This window comes from Zalophus californianus, chromosome 6 (genome assembly GCF_009762305.2).
Source record: "Zalophus californianus isolate mZalCal1 chromosome 6, mZalCal1.pri.v2, whole genome shotgun sequence".
In the NCBI taxonomy this organism is placed as follows: Eukaryota; Metazoa; Chordata; class Mammalia; order Carnivora; family Otariidae; genus Zalophus; species Zalophus californianus.
In genome coordinates, this window is record NC_045600.1 from 64,691,290 (window position 1) to 64,717,177 (window position 25,888).

Consider the following 25,888-nt stretch of genomic DNA (forward strand, 5'->3'; position numbering starts at 1 on the left):
TGTACTTGTAAAATGAATGAATGAATTTATGTATGTATGTATGTTTCAGGATTGTCTAAATAGAATTTTAGTTTTAGTATTAGTGCTGAATTCTCTAGGTAATAATTAGCTACAGTTAATTGTGGCAAGTAAGAAAGCATAAGCCTTTGCTAAGAGCTCAGACTCTGGAGTCAATGCACAGTGGCCACTTCCTAAATATGTGGCCATGAGAAAGGTAGTTAACTTCTTTTAGTTTATCTCTAAAGTGAAGATAATTACACTAAATTCTCTTTAGGTTTGAGAATAAAAATTAGATATGTATTAAGTGTTACCATAGTTATGCTTAATATTTTATTTTTTTTTTTTTTAAAGATTTTATTTATTTATTTGACAGAGACAGAGATAGCGAGAGCAGGAACACAAGCAGGGGGAGTGGGAGAGGGAGAAGCAGGCTCAGGTCATGATCCCAGGGTCCTGGGATTGACCCCTACATCGTGCTCCCTGCTCTTTGGCCTACCATTTTCTATAACATCTTGAATTTACAATCAAATGCTTTTTTCACTTGAAGAATGTATAGTGTTATGAATTTCAACTAAAGAGAGTTGTGATCTACATCAAGTAGGGACCACATGCTGTAGAAATTCATGTGTCACATGCCTTTCTTGGACTTCAGTAGGAATTTTGCTTCTCCATCCTTGTGGAAGTTACTGCAAAGTTAATGATATCCTCGGTGCCTAGGGTGTTGTTATATACTCAGAAAATATGTGTTAAATGAACTGCTATCCTTTATGTAACAGAGCAGTGTCCTTTTAGTCTATTATAATTTAAATGTGTGTGGATATGCATTTATTTTAAAAGAACAGGTTCCTTGTTATAAAACTGAGGTTAGTTTGTATGACTTTATTGAGTATCTGTGTTCTAAGCCAAGCAGTGGATGAGTATAGAAGGAAAAGGAGGCATAACAAATTGTTAACAGTGGCAGTGTTTAGGGACATGGGATTACTAGGATGTCTTATTTTCATTTATATGAGAACATAGGTATATGTACTTTTTGTATATTTATATACAGTTTACTTTTAAGCAGAGTGTGTAAAACTTACCATTGTGCATATTTTTTTTTCTCTAATGTGTAATTGCATTTTGTCTTATTTTAGGTTCTTTTCCTGGCTTCCTAAAATTCTTTTATTTATTTATTTATTTATTTATTTATTTTTTAAGGAAGGCAAGTCTTGCTCTGATTCGAAAAATGATTCATTTTTGCTCTGAAGCACTCTTAAAAGAAGTTTGTGATTCTGATGTTGGTCACAATTTGCCTACAGTACTAGTGGAAATCACTGCAACCGTCCTTGATCAAGAGGTCAGATTTTTATCTTTTTTGTAACTCCTGTAGCTTTAATTCCCTTTAGACAATGGTTAGTAAAATAATTTGATTTTTGTCCTAATTTCAGTGAATCGTTTAGTCTGTGAAATTATTGCACTTGTCTACTTCAGGCAACTAAACTTATTTTTATCATTTTCCCTTAAATTCCTTTTTGTTTTCCCCCAGGATGATGATGATGGGCACTTGCTGGCTTTGCAGATCATAAGAGATTTGGTAGATAAAGGTGGTGATATTTTTTTGGATCAGCTAGCCAGACTTGGCGTAATTAGCAAAGTTTCGACTTTGGCAGGACCTTCCTCTGATGATGAGAATGAAGAGGAATCAAAACCAGAAAAAGTGAGTGATGTTGATTGCAGTGTTTTCAGGAATAGAGTTTCTTGGGGCGCCTGGGTGGCTGAGTCGTTGAGCGTCTGCCTTTGGCTCAGGTCATGGTCCCAGGGTCCTGGGATCGAGTCCCACATCGGGCTCCCTGCTCCGCAGGAAGCCTGCTTCTCCCTCTCCCACTCCCCCTGCTTGTGTTCCTGCTCTCGCTATCTCTCTCTGTCAAATAAATAAAATCTTAAAAAAAAAAAGGAATAGAGTTTCTTTTGAGGAAATCTAGTTATAACTTAATGATGGCTTTTGATAAAATAATGGCAGTATGAGGTAGCAGTATAATTTTTAAAAATTTGGTTACTTATTTTAAGATTTTATTTATTTTAGAGAAAGAATGTGAGCAGGGGGAGGGGCAAAGGGAGAGAGAGAATCCAACTCTCTGCTGAGCATGGAGCCTGGCGTGGGGCTCGATCCTACTTCTCCGAGATTGTGACCCGAGCCGAAACCAAGAGTTGGGCAGTTAATCGACTGATCCACTCAGGCACCCCCAAAATTTTGTCACTTTTTAAAAAATTTATTGATTAAAGCTTACAGAAAAATTGCAAATAGAGTATCAGAGTATTCTTCATAAATTCACTAATTTTTTTTTTTTAAAGATTTCATTTATTTATTTGACAGAGACACAGCAAGAGAGGGAACACAAGCAGGGAGAGTGGGAGAGGGAGAAGCAGGCTTCCCGCCGAGCAGGGAACCCGATGCGGGGCTCGATCCCAGGACTCTGGGATCATGACCTGAGCCAAAGGCAGACGCTTAATGACTGAGCCACCCAGGCGCCCCATAAATTCACTAATTATTGACATTTTGCCCCATTTACTTTATTTACACAGACACTGTGTGTGTGTATTTTTAAGAAACATTTACTTGAGGGGCACCTGGCTGGCTCATTTGGTAGAATATACAACTCTTGATCTTGGGGTTGTGAGTTTTAGCCCCGTGTTGGTTGTAGAGATTACTTAAAAATAAAATCTTCAAGGGGCACCTGGGTGGCTTTGTCATTTAAGTGTCTGACTCGGTCTCAGCTCAGGTTTTGAGTTCACACCCTATGTTGGGCTCCACACTGGGTCTGGAGCCTACTTAAAAAAACAAAAAAAAACAATGAAATATTATTATCTTTTAAAGGTTTTATTTATTTGTAGAGAGAGAGAGCACAAGCAGGGGAAGTGGCAGGCAGAGGGAGAAGAGACTCCCTACTGAGCAGGGAGCCTGATGCGTGACTCGATCCTAGGACCCTGGGATCATGACCTGAGCTGAAGGCAGATACCTAACCATCTGAGCCACCTAGGCACCCCAAAGTCAGAAAATTTAATATTTATATAAAACTCTATCTCATTCAAAGACCATATTTAAATTTGCTGTTGTCCTTAATACCATTTCCCCCTGGGGTCCAGAATCCAATCCAGGAACATGTATTACATTTAGTTACCATTTAGTTACTATGTTTCTAAGAAATCTAAGAACTCAGCCTTTTTCTTTGATGGATTTCTTGGCATTTGTGAAGAGGACAGACCAGTTAATTTGGGCAGTGACCCTTACTTTGCATATGTGTTTCTATGTGCTTAGATTCAGGTTACATGTTTTTAGCAGGAAGACTACAGAGGGGATGTTATGTTTTTCTAAGTGCATAATGTGCCTTCTTTTAGAGCCCCAGGGTGTCTGCTTTCTTACCGATGATGTTAACATGGATCACTTTGTTATATTTATCTCTGCCTGGTTTCTTTTTCTTTTTAAAGATTTTATTTATTTATTAGAGTGTGAGAGACATTATGAGAAGGGGGGAAGGTAGAGGGAGAAGCAAACTTCTCACTGAGCAGGGAGCCCGACGTAGGGCTCAGTTCCAAGACCCTGTGATCATGACTTGAGCCGAAGGCAGATGCTTAACTGACTGAGCCACCCAGCTGCCATCTGCCTGATTTCTTTATCATAGAGTTACTCTTTTTGCTTTTGTTACTTGTTTTTGTTATTAATTTTCTTATTAATAAGTAATTAATAAGTTTTAAGTAATACGCTGTTACTCGTTAAACATATACCCATGAGTTTCAGTATCCATTGATAATTCTTGCCTGAGATTGCAAATTTAAAATATACCTAATCTATCCCTACTTGTTCCTGCACTGATTTAGTCCTAAATTAGTGAATGTTTCCTATATATTAGTGACAAAATGGTAATATTTTTGAGATAATGGTAGAGGATGGGTTGTTAATTATATAATCCTGAGAGGGTGAGTGGGGACAGGAGGAGAGAGAGATTATTTAAAAAAAATTTTTTTAAGATTTATTTGAGAGAGAGAAAGTGAGCACAAGTGGGAGGGGCAGAGGGAGAGAGAATCTGAAGCTGACTCTGCTGAGTGTAAAGCCCAACACAGGGCTCAATCTCATGACTGAGATCACGACCTGAGTGGAAACCAAGTGTTGGACACTTAAACTGACTACGTCACCTAGGCACCCCAGAGAGATACTCCTCAATTACTTGAGAGATCTGAGGGATTTAACCACAAAACAAAATAAGAGGTGATATCTGGGTTCATCCCCCTAGAATTCTTTTATTCAAGAAATAGGTTCAAAAACCATATGATTTCACTGATGTGTGGAATATAAGAAACAAAACAAGCAAAGAGGGAAAAAAGAGAGACAAACCAAGAAACAGACACTTAACTATAGAGAACAAACTGATGATTACCAGAGGGGAAGGGGAGGGGAACATGGGTAAAATAGGTGATGGGGATTAAGTGTACTTGCTATGATGAGCACTGGGTGATGTGTGCAAGTGTTGAATCACTGTATTGTACACCTGAAACTAATATTACAGTGTGTGTTAACTGGAATTTAAATAAAAACTTAAAAAATGTTACAGATCTACCGATCCCCAGCAAGTTTTTTTGTAGAAATTAACAAAATTCTAACATTTATATGAAAATTCTAGGGACCTAGAATAGCCAAAGCAGCATTGAAAAGGAACAAGTTGAAGGACATCCACCAGCAGATTTGAAGTCTTACTATAAAGCTGTAGTAATCAAGGGCGCCTGGGTGGCTCAGATGGTTAAGCGTCTGCCTTTGGCTCAGGTCATGATCCCGGGGTCCTGGGACCGAGCCCCGTATTGGGCTCCCTGCTCTGCGGGAAGCCTGCTTCTCCCTCTCCCACTTCTGCTGCTTGTGTTCCCTCTCTCACTGTGTCTCTCTCTCTCTCAAATAAGTAAAATCTTAGGGGCACCTGGGTGGCTCAGGGTCCTGGCATCGAGCCCCACATCGGGCTCCTTGCTCAGCCAGGAGCCTGCTTCTCCCTCTCGTACTCCCCCTGCTTGTGTTTCCTTTCTAGCTGTCTTTCTCTCTCTGTCAAGTAAATAAAATCTTTAAAAAATAAATAAATAAAATCTTTAAAAAAAAACATACGTTGTTTAGAAAATGAAAAGACAGGGTGCTTGTGTGGCTCATGGGTTGAGTGGCCAACTCTTGATCTTGGCTGAGGTCATGATCTCAGAGTCATAGGGTCAAGCCCCATGTTGGGCTCCATGCTCAGCATGGAGTCTGCTTGAAATGCTCTCTCTCTCTCTCTTCCCCCTCCTGCCCCTCCCTCTGCTGTGCAATACATACATACATAGCTTAAAATGAAAATGAAAAGACAACCCAGAAAATTCTCTCAGATTTTGTCTGAAAATAATTTATTTTATTTTTTTAAAGATTTTTTTTTTTTTTTTTTTTGACATAGAGAGAGCAGCATAAGCAGGGGAAGTGGCCGGCAGAGGGAGAAGCAGGCTCTCTGCTGAGCAAGGAGCCCGATGTAGGACTCGATCCTAGGACTCTGGGATCATGACCTGAGCCGAAGGCAGCCGCTTAACCGACTGAGCCACCCAGGCACCCTGAAAATATTTTATTTGGGCTTCATTTTTGATATTTTCAGTGCCTACAAGGACTTTTGACTGATCATTTTCCAGCACTTTGAGAGATGGTCCATTGTCACCTGATGTACACAGTCTCCATCGAGAAATTCACTTTATTTCTCATTTTAGTTCTTTGGTACATAAAAAAATTTTTTTTAAAGATTGTATTTATTTGAGAGAGAGTGAGAGAGAACGTAAGTGGGGGCGGTGGGGAGGGTCAGAAAGAGAGGGAGAAGCGATGTGGGCTCAATCCCAGCACCCTGGGATTATGACCTGAGCCGAAGGCAGACTCAACGACTGAGCCACCAGGCGCCCCAGCATACATCTTTTCTAACAACATCTTTTCTTCCTCTGGCTGTTCTTATGATTTTAAGCAATTTGACTTTGCTGTGCTTTGTTGTGCTTGGTATACTTGTGTATGCGTGCACATGTGAGTGTCCATCCCTGCTCAGGATTGTTTAATTTTCTTTGATCTGTGGGATTACAGTTTTTATCAAATTTGAAATTTTTCAGCATTTGAAATGCAACTGACTACCTTGTGTGATATCTGGGAATTCAGCTTACAGTTTTCCTTTTGTTCTTTGCCCAACCTTATGGAGTATCATCCTAGAAATGAGTGATCTAGTGCTCAGAGACTCATGATGACCACTTTGCAGATTTCTAGAGGTCTTTTTGGCTTGGCTCCCTCATCCTGAACTCATCCTCCATATGTTCTGTTTGCTTTAACCTCTTCAAACACATATCTCTATTTCCTGAAATCATACTGCTGGACTCTTCCTGTGTTTCCGCTTAAGACCTTAGCCAGGAATTTGTGTCTGGGACTAAGGGGATTAAGACCTCGTTTGTTTCTATTTTCTGGGGGATCACGGTCTTATGTTGCATATTGCCCGGTGTTTGAAAACACTTTTTCATATATTTTGCCTAGCTTTTCATTGTTTACAATGGATAAACAAGTCTTGGTACTTGTTAACCTGTCGTGGCCTAGAGCACAAGTACTTATGTTTAGAGAAATTTATAATCCATATTTTACAATCTTATTTGTATTTTAAGCTAACTACTTTGGTTTTTTATGTTCAAAAAATATGTAAAAATACTTTTTAAGTAAAACAAGTTTTTATGAAGTTTAAAAGTGCTTTACCCAGGGGCTCAGATCATGATCTCGGGGTCCTGGGGTTGAACCCTTTGTTGGGCTCCCTGCCCAACAGGAAGTCTGTTTCTCCCTCTCCCCCTCCCCTCCTGCTCATGCTCTCTCTCTCTCTCTCTCAAATAAATAAATAAAATCTTGAAAAAAACAGTGCTTTACCATATAAACATCCATGTATACACATACCAGGTTTATATATGTTTAGATGAATATTCTCAATATGTAAATGTCAAAACAATAAAATTTTTCAGTATGTCAGGCTAGGAAAACAGTGTTTACAAATTGTTTTGTTTTGTTTTTTAATTTGTTTGAGAGAGAGAGAGACAGAACAAGTCTGGGGAATAATTAGATAGTTGTGTGTAGACCGAATCCGTTGATCTTCTCTACTACTACACCTGGAAATGTTATAACTTAGGTCATTACTTATGTGACATTTTTTTTTTTTAAGATTTATTTTATTTATTAGAGAGAGGAGGGGGCACGAGCGGGGGTGGGGAGAGGGAGAACCAGGCTCAATCCCAGGACCCTGGGATCAGGACCTGAACCGAAGGGAGACACTTAACCGATTGAGCCACCCAGCCTCTATTTATGTGAGTTTCTTAATGTTTTTAGGACTTACTTATAAGACTTAGCTATAGGTAATTAGTTGAATCAAAATGCATGTTAAACTACAGGCAACTGAATATAAGTTCAGCATGTTTTAATTCTAAATTTGATACATGGACATATTTTTAAAAACCTGTATTTGAAATAGATATTATTTTCCTTGTTTCATTCAATAATTTTACACATTTAGGAAGATGAACCACAGGAGGATGCTAAAGAATTGCAGCAAGGTAAACCATATCATTGGAGAGACTGGTCAATCATTAGGGGAAGGGACTGCTTATATATATGGAGTGATGCAGCAGCCTTGGAATTATCTAATGGCAGTAATGGATGGTTCAGATTTATCTTGGATGGAAAACTAGCCACCATGTATTCAAGTGGTAGTCCTGAAGGTGGATCGGATAGTTCAGGTAATATTTTGTTTCTTTTAAAATGTTCTACAAGTTTCTGTAATTTTGATGATTTGTTTTTCTGCTAATTATTTTTGCTAGCATTGTCATAGAAATAGCACATTCTTGATGATCATTTGGCCAATTTATTTAATATCAACAGAAAAACTGTTGTACCTTGAAAGCATTTAAGAAACGCCTTTTTATTGTATGAGACAGGGAATAGCACTGTTACCTGCTTTTAATCTCTCTAATGTTTTAGGTAAAGCTACCTCTTACCATGTAATGATGAATTGTGTGTGTGAAGCCTTCTCAAGTTGCATCTTTTCCAAAAGCCCTGTACTTTAAAAAATTATGCCTGTAGGGTTGCTTTTATGCCTGAACCTAAATATATCAAACCAGTGAGAGTATGCCAAAGAAAAAACTCTGCTAATTAAGTTTTTTATATAAAATAGATATTCCAACAGGTAATTTTCTTTTTATTAAAAAAAAAAGGAGTATTTGAAAAGAATGAGGTTTTGAAACAATCATTTTGTCATTATAGAAAGCAGAAGTGAATTCTTAGAGAAGTTACAAAGAGCTCGAGGCCAAGTAAAACCTTCTACTTCAAGTCAACCTATACTCTCAGCACCAGGACCCACTAAACTCACTGTAGGAAATTGGTCACTAACTTGTTTGAAAGAAGGAGAAATTGCTATTCATAACTCAGATGGTCAGCAAGCCACAATACTGAAAGAAGATTTACCTGGTTTTGTATTTGAATCTAATAGAGGAACCAAACATTCATTTACTGCAGAAACTTCTCTGGGTAAGTTATATAGAATATGTAAGTTTAGTAGGTAAGAATAAATGAGTATCTTAAATTGCAATAAAATAAATTCTATGAAATGTCTTTTTTTTTTTTTTTTAAAGGTTCAGAATTTGTGACTGGTTGGACTGGTAAAAGAGGCAGAAAACTGAAATCTAAATTAGAAAAAACAAAGCAAAAGGTATATTTGTGGGATTTGCTTTTTCTTTTTTTTTTGCTGTTTATACTGACGTGGTAAGGTTTCATTGGTATATTCAAGCATTTAAAAAATTGAGCCATATAACACAAGTTACCCTAATCTAACATATTTTGCTTTTCTGTGCTCATTATTTTATGTTCCACAATAAATACACATTTACTTATAATTTTATACACATGCTAAACACAAACATTAAAACAATTAAAATGTGTAAGACAATAAAAATTTAAATGTTTTGACCTATTAATGTCACAAAAACTTTGAACTCATGCTTTATTATTGGTAGTAATGTTTTTAGTGATACAATGGGATTGAAAGTACATCATTATATTTTACAATCCTAATTCTACAATCCTGATTTAATACTTTATAATAAAGCAACTTGAATGCCTGGTTCTAGATTCAAATATTTTGATGCTTAGTTTAAAGGTCATCTTAGGTGAAATTACTGTTTCAAAAAGATATAGCAGCAAGTGTTTACCGACTCTACCTTCAAAATCACAGTAATAATTTTTAAATTCTTTCGATGAAGTTGCTTTTTTTTTTTTAAATAAGGCCAAGGGACACCTGACTGGCTCGGTACATAGAGCATGGGTGGGACTCTTGATTTTGGGGTTTTAAGTTCGAGCCTCACGTTGGGTGTGGAGATTACTTAAAAATATAAGCCAGCATATTTCCATCTTTATTATATTGATTCTTGCTTTTTATTTTTCATTTTTAAAAGAGAAAATCTTATAATTAGATTAGTATTTTCTGATGGCAGAAATTTTTATTTTACCTACAATGATATAGGATAGTTTTTTTCATACAGTATATGAAGCATGCTTTTAGGTGTTTGGGATTGGGGGCTTACTGTGTTTTTTATGGCTTTGGCCTTAGAAATAGTAGTAATAAAAAGAAAAAAAAAGAAATAGTAACAGGTTTTATTTGGAGCAGTTATATATAACATGTTTATGTCTTAATTTCTATTTGTTAATGTGTTGGGCCATCCTAAAGATATTTCCAGATGCTAGACCTTGGAAAGAAATATTTTATTTATTTAGATAAATATATATTATCTCTATAGCTGTATGTATTATTTTGTGATTGCTTTTTTGTTTTTAAAACAAATGTGAGGGGCGCCTGGGTGGCTCAGTTGGTTAGGCGACTGCCTTCGGCTCGGGTCATGATCCTGGAGTCCCAGGATCAAGTCCCACATCAGGCTCCCTGCTCAGCAGGGGGTCTGCTTCTCCCTCTGACCCTCTTCCCTCTCGTGCTGTCTCTCATTCTCTCTCTCAAATAAATAAAATCTTTAAAAAAAGTAAAATAAAACAAATGTGAAGTCAGAAGTTTTTTCTAATTCAGGGTTAAGGGCATTTGAGGAAGAAATATCTCAATTGAAGATAGCCATTAGATGCTAAAAGGAATTTGAAGTAAATACAGTCCATTTTTGTTATTCACAGTAGTTGTGTTATGTAAAGCTTCTTTGAATACTGAACCATTGCTCTTAGGGGAAATACAGGGTTAGATTCCTTTGAGGCTCTGGTCACATTTTTTTTTTTTTTAAAGATTTTATTTATTTATTTGACAGAGAGACACAGTGAGAGAGGGAACACAAGCAGGGGGAGTGGGAGAGGGAGAAGCAGGCTTCCTGCTCAGCAGGGAGCCCGATGGGGGCTCAATCCCAGGACCCTGAGATCATGACCTGAGCCGAAGGCAGACGCTCAACGACTCAGCCACCCAGGTGCCCCTCTGGTCACGTTTTTGTAACTGATCCATACATAACCTTGTTTTATGTGTCTTTCTGTTTAAAGACACCATGTTTAATGTGTCTTATTGATTTGTTAACACTGAACTTGTGGCCAGTAGCGCTGTCTTGCCTGAATAAAGCTTGCCTAACACACACATTTTCTCCATAAGACACACATCGTGCCTTCTTGTGCTTAGAAACACTGGCCCACACTTCAGTACTATGTTTGGTGGCCATTTTAAATAGTGAAAGCACCAACAAAACCACAAAAATGTTAAAAACGTGGCACAAAATAGAGTGTGGAAAGGAGGACACTTGTTCATAGAGAGCTAACACAAGTATGACACTTGTTTTAAGGTAGAGTTCACCTTGTTTGACCTCACCTGAGAACATGCACATGAGGCAGCTCCCGAGGTTTTGTTGCACTGTGCATGTCCACAAGTGACTGTGAAAGCATTGTAAATATTGATTTGGGGATTGCAAATAAATTTTAGTGAGTAGTTGAACTCACAAATACAGAATTCTCAAATAATGAGGTTCAACTGTAATTTTTTATAAACCTACCACTGAGCTATCTCAGGAATTTCTTGTAATTCCTGAAAGGTTGTATTAATCAACCAAATTTAGACTCAGAGGGATCTGAAATTTCACAATGCAGAAGAAAAGTAAGAAGTAGAATAAATCAAGGAGAACTAGTCTCAGTCCTATATTTTCAGTTCTTAAGAAATGTATGATTATTGATTCCGTTTCTTAAAGTCACTAATAACTCATTGACCATGTGGCTGTTCTTTGGCTATGGAAGTAGAACATATCAAAATATACTGATTTTAGGTAAAAGTAATTTTAATTGTGAATTTTAACCTTCATTTTACTTATTAATCCTGTTTTATAAAGGGGTAGTGTCTTAAGTGTTGTCTAACAGAGCTTACTTTCCTCTTAATTCTGAAAGGCATACCAAAACAGAATGAAAAAGTACTATTAATTCATTTCAGGAGTGAATTTTTTTCTATTACATTAGAGTTACACTAGGTTAGTTTGTGATTTAAATGAAATTACACAAATCCTAAATTTACATTGTTTAAGCAAATATTTTTAAAGACTATATGTACTGAATTTTATCAGACCCAAGCCTGGGACACATTAGTTTATTTTTAATTTCAATTTTAATTTTTTTTCAAGTTCCAAAAAGGCTTTATTACATACAGAGGGGGAGGGGTTCAGTCCTTCTTGGCTGCCTCTTTCCTCATGGCTGCCAGGACATTGCTCAGCTCCTCTCTCTTCCTCTTGGCATGGAAGTGTGTCCCTGCTCTTTTCTTGATGACCTTGAGGGTGCACTTGTCCTTGGAGACCTCAAGCAGCTCCATGGTCTGCGCTGGTATGGAGTGAAGCTGCACACCTCTCAGGTCATGTCCTGCACAAACTTGGTGTGCTTGATGCGCTTGATGCACTTGGTGCGGTGCCTGTGGCGGCAGCTGTGCCTCAGTTTGCTCACGTTCCTAGTCACCTTGTGCTCCTTGTTGAGGCCCACGGTGGTAGGGTAGCGCAGGGCCATGACTGCCCCTCCATGGCTCCCACGGCGGAAAGGCTCAAATAACGTTAATATAAATGAGAGGTGACTAGTGCCCATACCAACTGTAGTCGTTCTTCCTTATGATGAAATATATAAACTTATATAGTGTCATTTATACGTTGTGTGAATAATATAAATAGAAGAAAGAATAAAACCTAAAGTACACCCCAGATTGTTAATAGGTTCAACCCTGGGGGAATTCCTTTTTATATACTAGATGGAAAGCTGCCTAATTCATGGATCATTGAATAAAGCCAATTGGCCTTTAAGTTAAAAAGAAAATTTAAAAAGATTCAACTTTGGGGTGCCTGGGTGGCTCAGTTGTTGAGCGTCTGCCTTCAGCTCAGGTCATGATCCCAGAATCCTGGGACTGAGCCCCACATCGGGCTCCCTGCTCGGCGGGAAGCCTGCTTCTCCCTCTCCCACTCCCCCTGCTTGTGTTCCCTCTCTCGCTGTGTCTCTCTCTGTCAAATAAATAAATAAAATCTTAAAAAAAAAAAAGATTCAACTTTGGTTGATGGAGTTATAGGTGGCTTAATTTTTTTTTTTTGCTTATTTATATTGTCTAATTGGTTCACCATAATTAGGTTACTTTTATAAAAAAAAGCAAAGTTAAGTTTTATAGGTTGTTAAAGTTGGTTTAAAGGAGATAAGTTCCTCTTTGGCGTATGAATACAAAGCTTAAGTAACCAAAAATTAAGATTATGCGTTCTTTTATTTGATAATTGCTTAAATCTACTAGAGTACTTTTTCAGCTATGAGAACTTTTTGACATATATGAGTAGAGGTGGCAGCATTTTTTGGAAGTTGGTAATGGCACAAAAATCTTAATTTAAATGTTGTACATTTATATGTAGGTAGAAAGAGATTTGTTAAAAATATTAATTGTGAAAATTCATATTTGCAATTTTAATTTGGTAGGTACGAACTATGGCTCGAGATTTATATGACGACCACTTTAAAGCTGTTGAAAGCATGCCTCGTGGAGTAGTGGTAACACTCAGAAACATAGCAACTCAATTAGAGTCATCTTGGGAACTTCATACAAATAGACAAGTATGTTATTTAGCCTCTAGATTTTATGGTACACATTGATCTTGGTTTAGTTTTCCCCCCTTTATCCTTTATATTCTGGGTATTGATTAGTGGTCAGCAAATTATTACCCATGGGCTAAATTGGGCCTGCTAGCTATTTTTATATGGCTTTGTGAGGTAAGAGTGGGTTTCATATTTTTAAATGGTTGAAAACAAATCAGAAGTGAGAGTATTTTCTGATACATGAGAATCACATGTAAATGTAATGATAGTGTCCAAAAGTAGTTTTATTGCTTACAGCCATGCTCACTCTTTTACCTATTGTCTGTGACTGCTTTGGAGGTGTGGTGCAGGGCAGAGTTGAATAGGTGTGACAGAGGCCATATAGCCTGTAAAGCCTAAAATACTTCTAATTGTCCCTTTATAAATTGTTTTGTGCATGGGGTGCCTGGGTGACTCAGTTGGTTACGCGTCCTGACTCTTGATTTCGACTCAGGTCATGATCTCAGGGTTGTGAGATTGAGCCCCTGTGTTGGGCTCTGTGCTCAGCCTGGAGCCTGCTTAAGATTCTCTTTCCCTCTCCCTCTGCCCCTCTTCACCCCTTCCTTCTCTTAAAAAAAAAAATCTTTTCTGACCCTGGTAGAGATATAATTTACATTAATAATTTGAACTGCCTATTCTTATTTAATATCTGACTTATTTTCCTGGTAATTGATGTTGTGATAAATTAAGTATATTAAGACCTGTTTATTTTTTTGTTGTTTTTGTCTTCATTAAAAAATTTTTTTCTTTTAGTGTATTGAGAGTGAGAACACTTGGAGAGATTTAATGAAGACAGCCTTAGAAAATCTAATTGTACTTTTGAAGGATGAAAACACAATTTCACCATATGAAATGTGCAGTAGTGGATTGGTGCAAGCACTTCTTACTGTTTTAAACAATGTAAGTTTATGAAGTAGTACAGAACAGACTATATAGTTCTAACAATTACTTGTAGCAACATTTTTGGCAAAGCAGTGTTTGTTTTGTCAAGAAAAATTTAAAAACTGAGGTAATAAATGTTAGTATTTATAATTTGGCCTTTCTTTTATGTTGTATCATTAGTTTAAGCCAATTGAATTCAGTAATTGAGTCTATTTAGATTTTTGAGTTTTCCAATCATAATTTATTCTAGAGTTTTTTTGACAAAACACTTACTTTAGCCTAAGATTTAACATTATTCAGTGCTCTGATTTCTTCATAAAATGAAATTAGTCTGTAGACCTTCTTAAGTCCTTAAATTATTTGCATAAAATTAAAATTTATGAGCCATGACTATTTAGGAAGTTACTCTAATTATTTGACAAGTATTTGCTAATAACCTTGTGTTTCTCTTCAACTTAGTCTACCTTTAATGTCTATTGTGATAAAAATTTTATTTTAATGAAACATACCATATGTACTTATTATAACAAATTCTAACACAAGTATAAAAAGTGAAAGTTTTCTTCTATTTTAGTTCTACATCCAACTTTAATTTTTGCTCTTAATCACTGTATGTGGTAATATACTCTTAAAATTCATTTTAATTTCTATATGTTGTATATTCCCTTCATTAATTTTACCATTTGCACAATTTCCATTTATTAAAATTATATTGATATATCACATTATATCACTTAGTGATATTTGTGAAATCATTGTTTTGGTATACCAGTTATATTTTTTCTAATACTAATTAAAGTAGATAGTATTAAAATGGAAAATGTTCATTTGTAAATAATCTGAAATTACCTTGCATACTACACTTTGGGAAAAGCTCACAGGAAGTAAAAAAAAAAATCTGTATATTAGCTGTGTTCTACAAGTTATATAGTAAAAAGAATTTTGATTGAAGGAAAATGATGATTTCACTTAGATTATATTGATAATTTTGTAATAATATATTAATGTTTATCTTTGTAGTGTGTGTTTTTCATAAATTTTGGTAACAGCCTTAAAATGGTTTTTTTGTACCTTTTTAATTTTTTGTAGAGCATGGATTTAGATACAAAACAAGATTGTAGTCAACTGGTAGAAAGAATAAATGTTTTTAAAACAGCTTTTAGTGAAAATGAAGATGATGAAAGGTAAATCACTAAATTTCTTTAAATTTGAAGTTTGCAGTGTTTGAAAATTGGTATACTTTAAAATAGTCTAATATAGTACTTATACACAAAATAGGAACTTTTAAATTCGGTAAACAAAGTAGCTTTATATTGTAAATGTATAATAATAGGAAAAGATTTTTAAAAAGATTTTATTTATTTATTTGAAAGAGAGCATGAGCAGGGTGAGGGGCAGAGGGAGAAGCAGACTCCCTGTGGAGCAGGGATCCTGATCACGGGACTCTGTGACATGACCTGAGCCAAAGGCAGATGCTTAACTGACTGAGCTACCCAGGTGCCCTGGAAGCATCTTTTTACATAAATTCCTTTAAGTGGTATTACTGAGTTAAAGATTGTAGATGATCTTAAAAGTTTCTTGATGCAGATTGTCAAGTTATTATCCAGAAACATTACACTAGTGTTACCTTGCCAGCAAATAATATAGTTTTCAAAACTTTGTTGCTTTATATTTTCATATGTATCGAAAATATTAAGAAAAAAATTATTTAAACTTTTTTTAAGATTTATTTATTTATTTATTTGTTGGAGAGAGAGAGCGTGCACGCACTCGCACTCACGCCCACGCACAAACAAGGGGAGTGGCAAGCAGAGGGGGAAGCAGACACCCTGCTGAGCAGAGAGCCTGATGTGGGGCTCTATCCCAGGACCCTGGGATCATGACCTGAGCTGAAGGCAGATGCTCAATCAACTAAGCCACCCAGGCATCCCATAGTTTAAACTTTAAAAAATAAATTATATGTCTACTTTGAATGCAGCTGATAGAAGTCTTATAAGTAAAATGAAATACTCTTGAGTGAAGGAAATTGAGTTATGAGAGTATTTTTGTTTGCTTAGATGTAGTCTCATACAAAATTAAACTTTGCACTCAAAGTAGGGGTCTATATGAGGCTGGTTAGTGCAGTTCCTGTATGAACTTGGTTATAAACACTCTTAATTATTTTTTCTTCGTAGTCGACCAGCAGTTGCATTAATTCGGAAGTTAATAGCTGTACTAGAGTCTATTGAACGTCTACCTCTCCATCTGTATGATACACCTGGATCCACATATAACCTGCAGGTAACCGTGAAAAATGCGGTCACTACTATTGCTGAATGTGTTTAGGAGCAGTCTTTTACCTTGCTTAAGAAAACAAAAGCAAGAACGAACTTTGTTCATATTGTATTAAATAACAGTTGTGCTTACTCATTAAAGACTGTAACCGTAATGTCATTTGATTGTTTTTTTAATAACTCTTGAATTATTAATATTTCAATTTTTTGTTTAATCAAATCGCTGTGGATTTCAGTAAATGTTTATTGTGAGTAATAAGTCATTTGGTTGATGGTAAGTGGAAAAAGATGCTTTATCAGTGGAAAAGGCAGGAAAAGAAATGGGTCCTTTTGTTCTAGAATTACGAGTTACGTCCTTTCATCCCTATAAGTCTCAGTAGATGAGAAAGTATGAAAATACTTTATTATGTTATGTTAATCACCATACATTACATCATTAGTTTTTGATATAGTGTTCCATGATTCATTATTTGCATGTAACACCCAGGGCTCAGTGCAGAACGTGCCCTCTTTAATACCCATCACCAGGCTAACAAGTATGAAAATATTTGAAGGACAGTTTTTTTTCTTTCTTTTTTTATGTCATTTTTTAAAGCCAGGTGGCCTTCCTTAGCTATTCGTATTGATTCTTTAGGAAATCTGTCATGGGTTTTATAAAAAGCTTGTTTTTTTCCTAAATGTTTTCTGGTTGACATTCACATTCATTTATTCATTTATTCTTTTGTTAGCAGCTGGTATCCAGATATGAATAGATAGAACAAATATTCTTTGTATGAATATCCCAGTCCAGATCTTTATTATATCTTTTGTAGGTTACCTTAGTATTCCTTACACGTCATTTTGCCTGAATCTTGCCTTTATCCAATCTATCCTGCATTGCACTGCATGGAATAGTTTCTTTTATTTTTTATTTAAGATTTTTTTTTAAGATTTTATTTATTTATTTGAAAGAGAGAATGAGATAGAGCATGAGAGGGGGGTGAGGCAGAGGGAGAAGCAGACTCCCCGCTGAGCAGGGAGCCCAATGCGGACTCGATCCTGGGACTATAGGATCGTGACCTGAACCGACGGCAGTCGCTTAACCAACTGAGCCACCCAGGCGCCCTGGAATAGTTTCTTTTAAATAGAACCTTTAATAAGTGACTAAGAATCTCTATTTGCCAAAACAATGGCTACTCAAGGCAAAAATCTTGCCATACCCCCCAAGAACCCAGTAATGTTACCAAAGCCACTAGCCAGACTAGAGAGGTTGTCTAGGGAGTTAAAGTATGTTAGTTTGCCTGACATGGAATTAATATTTAACATGATGTTGAGATCTACTTTGTGTTTTATTTTGTATAGAATAATGAAGAGGAGCAAGGGCTTTTGGCACATCCCCCCCCCTTTTTAATATTTGATTTTTTAAGCAATCATTACACCAAATGTGGGGCTCCAAGTTACAACCCCAGGATCAAAAGTCACATGCTCTACTGACTGAGCCAGCCAGGTGCCCCAGTACATCCTTTTTAAGGCTTTATCCCTTTTTTTTTTTAAGATTTTATTTATTCATTTGAGAGAGAGAGTCAAAGTATGAGTGAGGGGAGGGAAGGGGAGAGGGAGCAGACTCCTCACTGAGCTTAGAGCCCAACCTAGGACCCCGGGATTATGACCTGAGCCAAAGGCAGCCGCTTAACCGATTGAGCTGCCCAGGTGTCCCAAGGCTTTATCCTTGTTAAGTAAATAAGGCAGAGATAAGTCTCAAAAGACTGGCAGTTCCCCTGCTTGTACAGCCCTAGGAGCATCAGCATCTTTTATTCACCAATTTTAGGAGACTATGCAAGATAAAAAGACAGGAAGGCTGGTAATGTGTCCTCTGGGTAGTTCTACCCACATGCCCATGTAAGTATTTGATTATGTATCTATAGGAATTAGTGAAGATTTAAACAGCAATGATACTACCTAAAATTGCTAGTTTCGTACTTGCTTAATAAAATGGATTGGATTGGACGCTATCGTGTATTTTTAAAAGTTGATTAGCCATAGCGGTGCCTGGCTGACTCATTTCGTAGAGCATTTGACTCTTGATCTTAGGGTTGTGAGTTTGAGCCCCATATTGGGCATAAAACCTACCTAAAAAAAAGTTTACCAGCCATAGACTATTTAATATATTCTATCTTTAAAAGAATAAATTAGGGACTCCTGGGTGGCTCAGTTAAGCGCCTGCCTTCGATTTAGATCATGATCCCAGGGTCCTGGGATCAAATTTGCCATTGGGTTCCCTACTGAGCAGGGAGCCTGCTTCTCCCTCTGCCCCTCCCTCCCCCCTGCTTGTGTTTTTTTTTCTCTCTCTGTCAAATAAATTAAATCTTAAAAAATGATTTAAAAAATGAATAAATTAAATAATTAGCTACTTTTCATAACTTACCTGGAAAATTGCAACTTATAAGGAATGCAGTACCTTCTGTTATAGTGTTTTACGATTTCATTAAACCATGTGTATTTGAAGTTGTTTAGAAATTCTAAGTACCATGTCAACTTTGTTTCTTGAAAGCCAGTATCATTTGTTCTGGTGGTCCTGTAAAATTTATTTATTTATTTATTTATAAAGATTTATTTATTTATTTGAGAGAGGAGAACTGGGGGAGGAGCAGAGGGAGAGGGACAAGCAGACTCCGTGCTAAGTGTGGAGCCTGACATGGGGCTTGATCTCATGACCCTGAGATCACTCCATGCACTGAAATCAAGAGCCTGACGCTTAACTGACTGAGCCATCCAGGTGCCCCCAGTGGTTCTTTAAAAAAAAAAAAAAAATTAATAGAAAACAAACACTGATCCTTCTTCAGTGGTTCTACTGTAACTTATAATTTTCAATTACTTTTGAGAACCTTTCTCATTTTTACAGTTCTAGGAGACAAACGAGGTACTTTCTGAAGCAGTTTTATCATTTTTTTGCACAGATACTTACAAGAAGATTAAGATTTCGGTTGGAACGTGCACCTGGTGAAACTGCATTGATAGACAGGACTGGCAGGATGTTGAAGATGGAACCCTTAGCTACAGTTGAATCTCTAGAACAGTATCTCTTAAAAATGGTGAGTTTCTGGCAAGGCCGTGGTGAAATAGGCATTCTCTGCTATGGGGTTTAAACCCTTTAGAAAAGTAGTTGGGGAAGTATGTTTGCAGAGTTATGGTAATGCTCTTTGACCTTGTAATTCTGTTTTTTGTACTCTACTAAGAAAATAATCTTTAAGCACTACAAATGCTTTCTTCATTAAGGTGTTTATTAGAGACATTTGTAATACTGAAATCATGAACAAAACCTTAATGCCAGTCAATAAAAGGAATATCAAGCTGTTAATTATTTCCATTGATTTGAATATTGTGTAGCTATTAAAATGTATAAAGACTAATAAGGAAACAAATTTTGGTATAGTATGATCAGATGTTGTTTTACCCTGTCTGTTGAGATAATGGAGTAAAGAAATACTCTATGATATTAATAGTGGGGTACTTTGGTTGTAGAAATTTGCGTTTTTCTGTTTTTTCCACAAATATTCTTTTTTTAAAGATTTATTTGAGAGAGAGTGCATGTGCGGCGGGAAGAGGGGCAGAGGGGGAAGAGAGAATCTGAAGCAGCCATCCTGCTGAGCATGGAGCCCGCTGTGGAATTTTTCCCAAATATTCTTTAATGAGTATTTGTTGTGATAAAATAAGTCACATTGGGGCAGCTGGGTGGCTCAGTCAGTGAAGCAGCTGCTTTCAGCTCAGGTCGTGATCTCAGGGATCACGGGATTGAGCCCCACATCAGGCTCCCTGCTCCGCCGGCAGTCTCCTCCCTCTTCCTGTGCCGCTATTCATTACCCCCTTATTCGTGCTCTCTCACTTGCTTGCTCTTGCTCTCTCATAAATACTACACTTGATCTTAGCCAAAAGGCCGAGAAGCGATTGCTCTCTCATAAATAAACTCTTAAAAAAATAAGTCACATTAAAGGGATAGGGAAAAGTGGGCATTGCATTTGAAAATAGCCTTATTAAGGTGAGTGTCTTCATATTTTCTTTGGTATAGGTAGCAAAGCAGTGGTATGATTTTGACCGATCTTCATTTGTTTTTGTTCGGAAATTAAGAGAAGGCCAAAATTTTATATTTCGGCACCAGCATGATTTTGATGAAAATGGAATCATTTACTGGATTGGGACAAATGCCAAGTAAGTCATGCTGTTTAATGTAGAGAGAAAATATTCACCTGAAAAAAAAATTCTAGGTAGTAGAATAAAATTATTAACCAATCTGAGTATCATACAGTTTAAGGAATTTTGTATTACAGGTTAAATATAACACTATCTCATTTACTTTTTATGAAGAAAAAATATATAAATTGTCAATTTTAGGATTTTAAAAATATGATTTTATGTGAAAAAAGCTAGTATGAATAAATGGCATTTATTTTAATAGTGTTAACTGCTATTTTTTTTTCCTTTATTTAGAACTGCGTATGAATGGGTAAATCCAGCTGCTTATGGACTTGTAGTAGTAACATCGTCAGAAGGAAGAAATCTACCTTATGGCCGCCTAGAAGACATACTAAGTCGTGATAATTCAGCTTTAAATTGTCATAGCAATGATGATAAGAATGCCTGGTTTGCCATAGATCTGGGTCTCTGGGTGGTACCATCAGCATATACACTTCGTCATGCTCGTGGTTATGGAAGGTCTGCACTGAGAAATTGGGTTTTCCAGGTATCCAAAGATGGACAGAACTGGACTTCTTTGTATACCCATGTTGATGACTGCAGTCTCAATGAACCAGGGTTAGTTGAGGAGTCTTTGCAAATTGAAAAATTCAGTAATGAACTTTGTTTATTTTTATAACTGTATGCTCTTAGAGCTGTCTTCTTTGTGAAATATTGAAGCAAGATTTTCTTTTTATTTTTTTAAATATTTATTTGAGAGAGAATGAGAGAGAGAGAGCATATGAGAGGGGGGAGGGTCAGAGGGAGAAACAGACTCCCTGCTGAGCAGGGAGCCTGATGTGGAACTCGATCCCACGACTCCAGGATCATGACCTGAGCCAAAGGCAGTTGCTTAACCAACTGAGCCACCCAGGCGCCCAAGATTTTCTTTTTAAAAACATCACTTGAGGGGCGCCTGGGTGGCTCAGTTGTTAAGTGTCTGCCTTCGGCTCAGGTCATGATCCCAGGGTTCTGGGCTCAAACCCTGCATCAGGTTCTCTGCTCCGTGGGAAGCTTGCTTTTCCCTCTCCCACTCCCCCTGCTTGTGTTCCCTGTCTCACTGTCTCTCTCTCTGTCAAATAAATAAATAAAATCTTAAAAATTCACTTGCTACTATAATTTAGGTATTAATTTGACCAAAACTTTTAACAGCTTTAGATAAAACATTAGAACACTGAGCCTATTTATTTAAAAAGAAATTGATACATAGGTAGATATGTGTATATATAGCATACTAAACTCCCCACGTACGCACATGATATATGTGTATTTTCTATAAATTAATAGTTGCTATTGCTGGTTATAGAATTATGGCTAACTTTTAAATTTTTCTTATTTTTATAATAATGCTCTTTTCCTAAATTTTATATATTGGTCATATTTTTTTAAAAACAAAGTATTATATTTCTTTTAAAAAATTTATTTATTTATTTGAGAGAGTGTGCATGCAGAAGGGGCGGCGGGGGGGGAGGAGTCCATGCTGAACACGGGGCTCAATGCTGCTGATCCCATGGCACTGAGATAGCAACCTGAACTGAATCCAGGAGTCTGACACTCAACCAACTGAGCCACCCAGGTCCCCCAAAAGTATTATATTTCTAAAAATTTTAGTTCTAAGTTTTAATAGAACAGTGTGGCACATTTTGAGGGGAATATAGGGCATGGAGTTAAATTAATTTCTGTATTTCATGTAGTATGGAGGGAGCTCCTTAATATTTGGATTAATAATATTTTCATGCTTTAAATTTAGTATTTTAATATATCATTTTAAACTTCACATGAATTTTAAAAAATCTTTTTCATCTCAAGCATACTGTTACTCTTAAAATTTCTTGTCTTATTTCTTTGGATTTTATTAGTCAAAAATCATTTAAAATTATGAGCCAGTCGTATACATTTAAACATTTCATTTTTAATGATGGCTGATTTTCTTCTTTGATATCTTGATTCTTGTGTAACAGACTGTGGAATTCCATAACACCCTGAATGTGGAAGTTGGTTTATTTTTTCCATTGGTCTCTGTTATGTAAAAAATCTTCCCCACCTTAAATATCTTTTTCATCTGTTTTAAAACATTACACCATTTTTTCCCTAACACATTCACAGGTCAACAGCAACCTGGCCTCTTGATCCACCAAAGGATGAGAAACAAGGGTGGCGACATGTGAGAATTAAACAGATGGGGAAGAATGCTAGTGGACAAACCCACTACCTGTCACTATCTGGATTTGAACTTTATGGCACTGTAAATGGAGTATGTGAAGACCAGCTAGGTAAAGAGATGATAACAGGGTTTTAACTTAATGGAACAGTTCTCTTTATAAAATGTGACTTGTTTATATTTCTTGAATTTCTACTTTATAGGGAAAGCAGCTAAGGAAGCAGAAGCTAATCTTAGAAGACAAAGACGTCTAGTTCGCTCCCAGGTTCTGAAATACATGGTTCCAGGGGCTCGTGTGATCAGAGGCCTTGATTGGAAATGGCGAGATCAGGATGGCAGCCCACAGGGAGAAGGTACCGTCACAGGGGAACTGCATAATGGTGAGTAGGTACTTAGCATTTTTAGTGTAGAAATGGAGTACTTAAATAACAAAGTATTTTTCTTTTGTTATTTTGGTTAGTTTACAAATTGTATAAATGTCCCAGCACTCTGTAGTAGAACTGTATTGATTTCACATTAAAAATGGAAAAATCATTTACTTAGAATTAAGGGAAATTTTTAATTTCTCTTTTGATTTAGAACTTACTGCTAATATTTTAGTGATTAATAAGTTAGTATAAGTTGACTACTCTAAAGACACATTTTCTCCTGCTTTTTTGGGGTCTATTCATAAGTTTTCATTGATCTTTATTTTCTTATGCTTTTCTTGTTAGCGTGATAGGAATCAGGCAGTAATTTTTTATTCTTTTATAAGTCATGTAGAAGAAAAAGCATTAGCATTTTTAGTAACTACTTTTTAATAAAGCACAGAACAAGAATTATAGCCTCTTCGTTTATTAATAGATTATAAAATAACATTCATAACGTTTCTCAGTCTACTAGCTTTTCTTTGGATTTTAAACTTTGATATTTTATAAGGTGAGGGTTGTTATTTAAATCAAGTTCATTTTATAAACCTTTGATGCTGTAGATTTTAGAGAAGTCCATACCCACTTATTTAATAAATTGCTCTTAAATTCCCAGAAGCAACTTAAAATGCCTAATTTTTTTCTTATAAATATGCAAAAGGCTGATTTATTAATGGATAAGTTGCCTAGCCAGTAGTGTGTTCTTAAGAATTTTGCTTGCTGTTAAAAACAAAAAGGAGTAAAATGTTCATATTCTTAACTTAAACCAAACATCTGGAGAGCTGTAATAAAGGTGATAGGGCTTAGGAGAATGACTAACACTTAGTATCTTAATATATTCATGTTCTGTGTGATACAGGCATTTATTTACCTAAATACATTCTTGATTTTATGGTTTTTAAGATTCTCTTCTTTGTATCACCTTACTACTTAATGCATTTCTTGTATAGTTATACCGTAACTGCAAATTGTTGTCATTATAGCAGGTTTACAGTGAATGAGCAGAGATGTGACTGCCAAAATTCATAAAAACCTGTAATAGTTGGGAGGACAGTAGTACCATTCAACCCAGAAATTTTAAATGTTTTTAGACATTTTAATGATACTTAGTTAATATTCTGTTTCCCCTAAATTGTTTGTTTTGGCTTTTAAGTGTGTGGGCTAGTTAGGGGTATATGAATGTAGTTTATTTTTCTCAGGCTGGAGTCAGCTGAAGCGACTGCCTGCGAAAATGGGATTCTTAATTTTAGAATTTAGTATACAGAAAAGCCTATTTTTGCTGACTGGACTAATGTAGAGGTTTCAGAGTTTTGGCTGACCAACATGGCCATTCATATTAAGTCTTATTTTAAAACCTTTATGTTAGAGACAGTGCTTAGCTTTCAAAAGTAAACCAACCATTTCTTTCTTTAAAAATTTTTAATTTTATTTTTTAAAGATTTTGTTTATTTGACAGCAAGAGAGGGAACCACAAACAGGGGGGAGTGGGAGAGGGAGAAGCAGGCCCCCCACGGAGCAGGGACCCCCCCCCCCCGATGCAGGGCTCGATCCCAGGACCCTGGGATCCGAAGGCAGACGCTTAACGACTGAGCCACCCAGGCGCCCCCAAATTTTTAAATATTTTACTTTTAAGTACTCTACCTAATGTAGGGCTTGAACTCACAACCCCAAGATCAAGAATCACACACTCCACTGACCAAACCAGCCAGGTACCCCTAAACCAACCATTTCTTTTGGTGGTGAGGGGCAAAGGGAGAGGGAGAGATCTTAGGCTCCACATCCAGTGTGGAGCCCGACGTGGAGCTCGATCTCACAACCCTGAGATCATGACCTGAGCTGAAATCAAGAGTCAGGCACTTAACTGACTGAGCCACCCAGGCGCCCCAAATATCTTTCCTTTCTAAAGAATCTGTGTGTCAGTGGGAATATCCCTTTTTTTTTCCTCATGTATTCCACAAATATGAGTGCCTACTATGTAAAGATACTTTGTTAGATTTCAGGTAAACAATGGTCACCAAAAAAGTATGATTTCCTGCCTTCTGAGTGAAACAGATGAGCATACAGTTACAGATCTTGGTTGCTATGGAGTAAATTCAGTATATTTTTGGGGTGATTAATGCAGTATAAGTGTTATTTTTATTTGGAATTGGTATATGTTTTTGAGCCTTTCCTTTATTCACACTATTCCATGTTGCAGAAGAGATGGTTAAATGTTGGTTCTTTAGAAGTTATTTCAGCATATGGAATAAATGGGGGCAATTGAAATTTCATCAAAACTAGATTATGTAGATTTGGGGCTGTTAGTTTTCCTCTCATAGAACTCCTATGCAGATAATCCCCACAGGTAATTCAGTATTACTTATACCCCTCTGAGCTTCATCATAAATATATATGAACTTGTTGTGTGTGTGTGTGCGCATGCATGGAGTACCTGCGTGTATGGGTGAAGTACTTTCAAACTTTATAAAGGCTTGTTAAATTTTTAAAAATACATATATTTTTATATGTTGTGTTTTTCCCTGAAGTAGTTAGCTTATAACACTAAACTAAGATTGTAAAATTTTTATTATTTTCCATTCTAATAGGCAATTTGTTTTATGGCTTTTGGAAACTAATTACTGATTTTTAAAAAGCACAAGTATTGTTTTACAAGTACAAGTAAATATACATTGAATATCGTGTTCATTAGTTCTTTGCACATTATTAGCTTTAGCTTATAGGTTCTAATAAAGAGCCTAGCAATACTTTAAAAATTTTGTTTTTAGAATTTTCTGTGCTTATTCAAATATATTAAACTTAATCATAAGAAAACCAAGTAACC

General features: G+C 36.4%; 1 protein-coding gene and 1 pseudogene across 6 annotated transcripts in view; one reads left to right on the top strand and one right to left on the bottom strand.

The window, feature by feature from the left end:
* The window catches only part of HECTD1 (HECT domain E3 ubiquitin protein ligase 1), an 85,254-nt gene that overhangs the window by 34,906 nt on the left and 24,460 nt on the right, over positions 1-25,888 (top strand). For all 6 annotated transcript variants that reach the window (XM_027569644.2, XM_027569648.2, XM_027569646.2 and 3 more), the window contains exons 11-24: positions 1,198-1,336; positions 1,526-1,696; positions 7,551-7,773; positions 8,297-8,560; positions 8,665-8,741; positions 12,980-13,114; positions 13,889-14,035; positions 15,107-15,201; positions 16,192-16,297; positions 19,227-19,361; positions 20,336-20,475; positions 20,755-21,078; positions 22,606-22,772; positions 22,864-23,040. In XM_027569644.2, the coding sequence (XP_027425445.1) occupies positions 1,198-1,336; positions 1,526-1,696; positions 7,551-7,773; positions 8,297-8,560; positions 8,665-8,741; positions 12,980-13,114; positions 13,889-14,035; positions 15,107-15,201; positions 16,192-16,297; positions 19,227-19,361; positions 20,336-20,475; positions 20,755-21,078; positions 22,606-22,772; positions 22,864-23,040 (2,300 nt within the window). The remainder of the gene's footprint in view (positions 1-1,197; positions 1,337-1,525; positions 1,697-7,550; positions 7,774-8,296; positions 8,561-8,664; positions 8,742-12,979; positions 13,115-13,888; positions 14,036-15,106; positions 15,202-16,191; positions 16,298-19,226; positions 19,362-20,335; positions 20,476-20,754; positions 21,079-22,605; positions 22,773-22,863; positions 23,041-25,888) is intronic.
* LOC113908937 lies at positions 11,706-12,040 on the bottom strand (annotated as a pseudogene).